This window comes from Limulus polyphemus, unplaced genomic scaffold, assembly GCF_000517525.1.
Source record: "Limulus polyphemus unplaced genomic scaffold, Limulus_polyphemus-2.1.2 Scaffold1421, whole genome shotgun sequence".
NCBI classification, from domain to species: Eukaryota; Metazoa; Arthropoda; class Merostomata; order Xiphosura; family Limulidae; genus Limulus; species Limulus polyphemus.
In genome coordinates this window covers 52,115-54,705 of record NW_013667031.1, presented here as the reverse complement: position 1 = coordinate 54,705, position 2,591 = coordinate 52,115, and the positions used below count along the sequence as shown (strand labels likewise).

At 31.1% G+C, this 2,591-nt stretch overlaps 1 protein-coding gene across 1 annotated transcript in view; it reads right to left on the bottom strand.

Annotated features, from left to right (window-relative positions):
• Positions 1-684: 684 nt before the first annotated feature.
• Positions 685-2,591, bottom strand: part of LOC106463481 (voltage-gated potassium channel subunit beta-2-like) — a 25,685-nt gene continuing 23,778 nt past the window's right edge. Inside the window, exon 16 of the mRNA XM_022390986.1 lies at positions 685-1,487. Within this exon, the coding sequence (XP_022246694.1) occupies positions 1,401-1,487 (87 nt within the window). The 3' untranslated portion in view covers positions 685-1,400. The remainder of the gene's footprint in view (positions 1,488-2,591) is intronic.

The following is a 2,591-nucleotide window of genomic DNA, read 5'->3' as shown; positions in this document are numbered from 1 at the left end:
TACCAGCTCCTACTTAACACACTTCTAAATAATTACCAACACCTAGTTACCACACTTCTAAATAATTACCAACCCCTACTTAACAAACTTGTATACAATTACTAGCCCCTACTTGATACACTTCTATATAATTACCAGCCCCTACATAACACACTTCTATATAATTACCAGTCCTTGCTTAACACACTTCTATATAATTACTAGTTCATGCTTAACACATTTCTATTTAATTACCAGTGCCTACTTTAATATAAGTTTCTATTTAATTACCAGCCCTTCCTTAACATAATTTTGTATTACTATAAACCAATCTATTTTCCTGAATAATTCAACGTTTTCAACTTGCAAAAAAAGAATAAATGGATCTCCCTCTTATAACTAGCCTGTTTATTTCTCCAACTAAACCTACTCTAGTGTTCAATGTACAGGTATTCTAACCTGAGTGTATAGAACCATACATCTTTTGTTTCAATGTTCATTTTTATTTTCTTTAATTTCCAACAAAATGAAAAAAGCAAAAAAGGAATTTTGAAATTTTGGTTGTAAATCCACTAAGTAGATATACAATAAAAAATCAGTTTTTTCTTTGTTCTTAACCCTTTCGCTGTGGCTGGGATGTATATTTAGTTTTAGTGCACTGGGAAATATACATCCCAGTCATAGTGAAAAGGTTAAGTGCAAATCTACACAATGGGCCATCTGTGCTCTTCTCACTGTTTATATTACAACCCAATTTTTAGCATTATAAACACTTAGCCTTACTGCTTAGCCACTGCAGGGGGGTGGAACCCTTTTGCTTGAGTATTAAAAATTTTGTAAAAGTTTATCTATCTAAAGATGAAAAATAAATGTTAGCTAGTGCACAAATATTAGGTTCAAGATGAAAAGTTATAGTTTGTAACTAGAGCAGTGCATAAAACCACACCACAGTGTGACTAATACAACAGGCATTTGTAGATTAAAAGCAGTGTAGAAGGAAAAGACTAATGAAAACTAATAAATTAAAACACAATCATGTACATTACATGCATGAAAACCAGAAGTTAACAAAAGTGGAATACACATAAATGATAATAGATGTTCACATTTTGATGGCAATAAAATAATATGACTAAAAAACAATTTTTAATCACCTAATAAACAACCCATATCTTGTCATAAATCTTTATAAATACACAGATAAATTTAGATATTAATATTTTTCACTGCAACACACAGGCATTCATACATCTATCGAGTAAATGCCCCATGTTACTAAACTGCTGAGTGTGTGTGCCCCCAGAACTGCTCCTGTCACCCCCCGAGGCATCCTCCTCACAAGGGGAGTTTTCCTTTAGAGCAGCCATTGAGGAAGAATGTCTAATATTCTTGGATGGCCAGGAATCTTTTTGTGCTTCTAGTCACCTGATAAAGGGTTGCCGCTCTGGTTTGTTCTCCAAAACCTTTTCAATTTCACTCATGATGAGAGCATTTAGATGTGGAGCAATCTGAATTAAGAAAATTTTAGTTAGTAACAAATTCATTTTAGCAACTAATGTTCTTAGGGAACTAAAACACCTTCTTAATAAGTTTAACTTAAAAACATACTGTAATACATACAAATATATGAATAATCATCTTTACTTTGAAAATAATCAGTAAAAATCTATTTAAAACTCAATATTTTTTAAACTAGTTCTATAACGTTTTCAAATAATAAACAATATTCACCACTATAATTTTCTATCTACTCTTCATACTTAAATGTATTTTTTCAACATGGCTCTTTTATTGTATATACAAACACATACATTAAAGGTACAACAGAATGTAGTAGCATTTTTTAAAGTCTAGGTATGTATAATGACAGGTTGATTTTTGGTGACTCATAAGTATTTACATAAAATTTATGATTTCTAAAACAATGTCACCATTTTCTGACTTTCAATGAAAAAAAAATCATACAATACTTTAGCTTCATTACAAAGATGGCCAATACAGTAGGTTTGAGAACCTTAATGGACTACGACTGCCTTTTTAAAGAAAAAGAGACAACGTTTCGACTACCATACCAACGCCTCAGTATACAAGCCAAAATGTTGTCTCCTTTTCTTCCAACAGGCTGTTGCAGTCCGTTAAAGTTCTCAAGCCTACTATATGTACTCTGCCAATAGTTCTACTGAAACAACATGTCCAATATGCTTTAGGCTTTGATTTGTTTTTTCAACCAAAACAAAACACCAATTCTCTAAAGTAGAAAAACTATTAAAACAACATAAATTATTAGAAAATGACATAGTTGACTGTGAGAAACAAGTTTTTCAGGTTTGGGTCAATTTGTACGAGAACCACAAAACAATTCATTAATTAAACACCAAATATCAACCATAAATAAATTCACAAATTTTACATAACTAACTCTTTAAAAGTAACCCTGAGAAAGACATTGCCATCCACTGTCATGAAAATACATGGCATGCATGAAACACTATCTTGTTACATACTAAACGTTTAATTACACTTTTGATGAAAATATTAAGCCACATTATATGTATGTGTGATATGCACACACACACACACACACATATATATATATATATATATATATATAT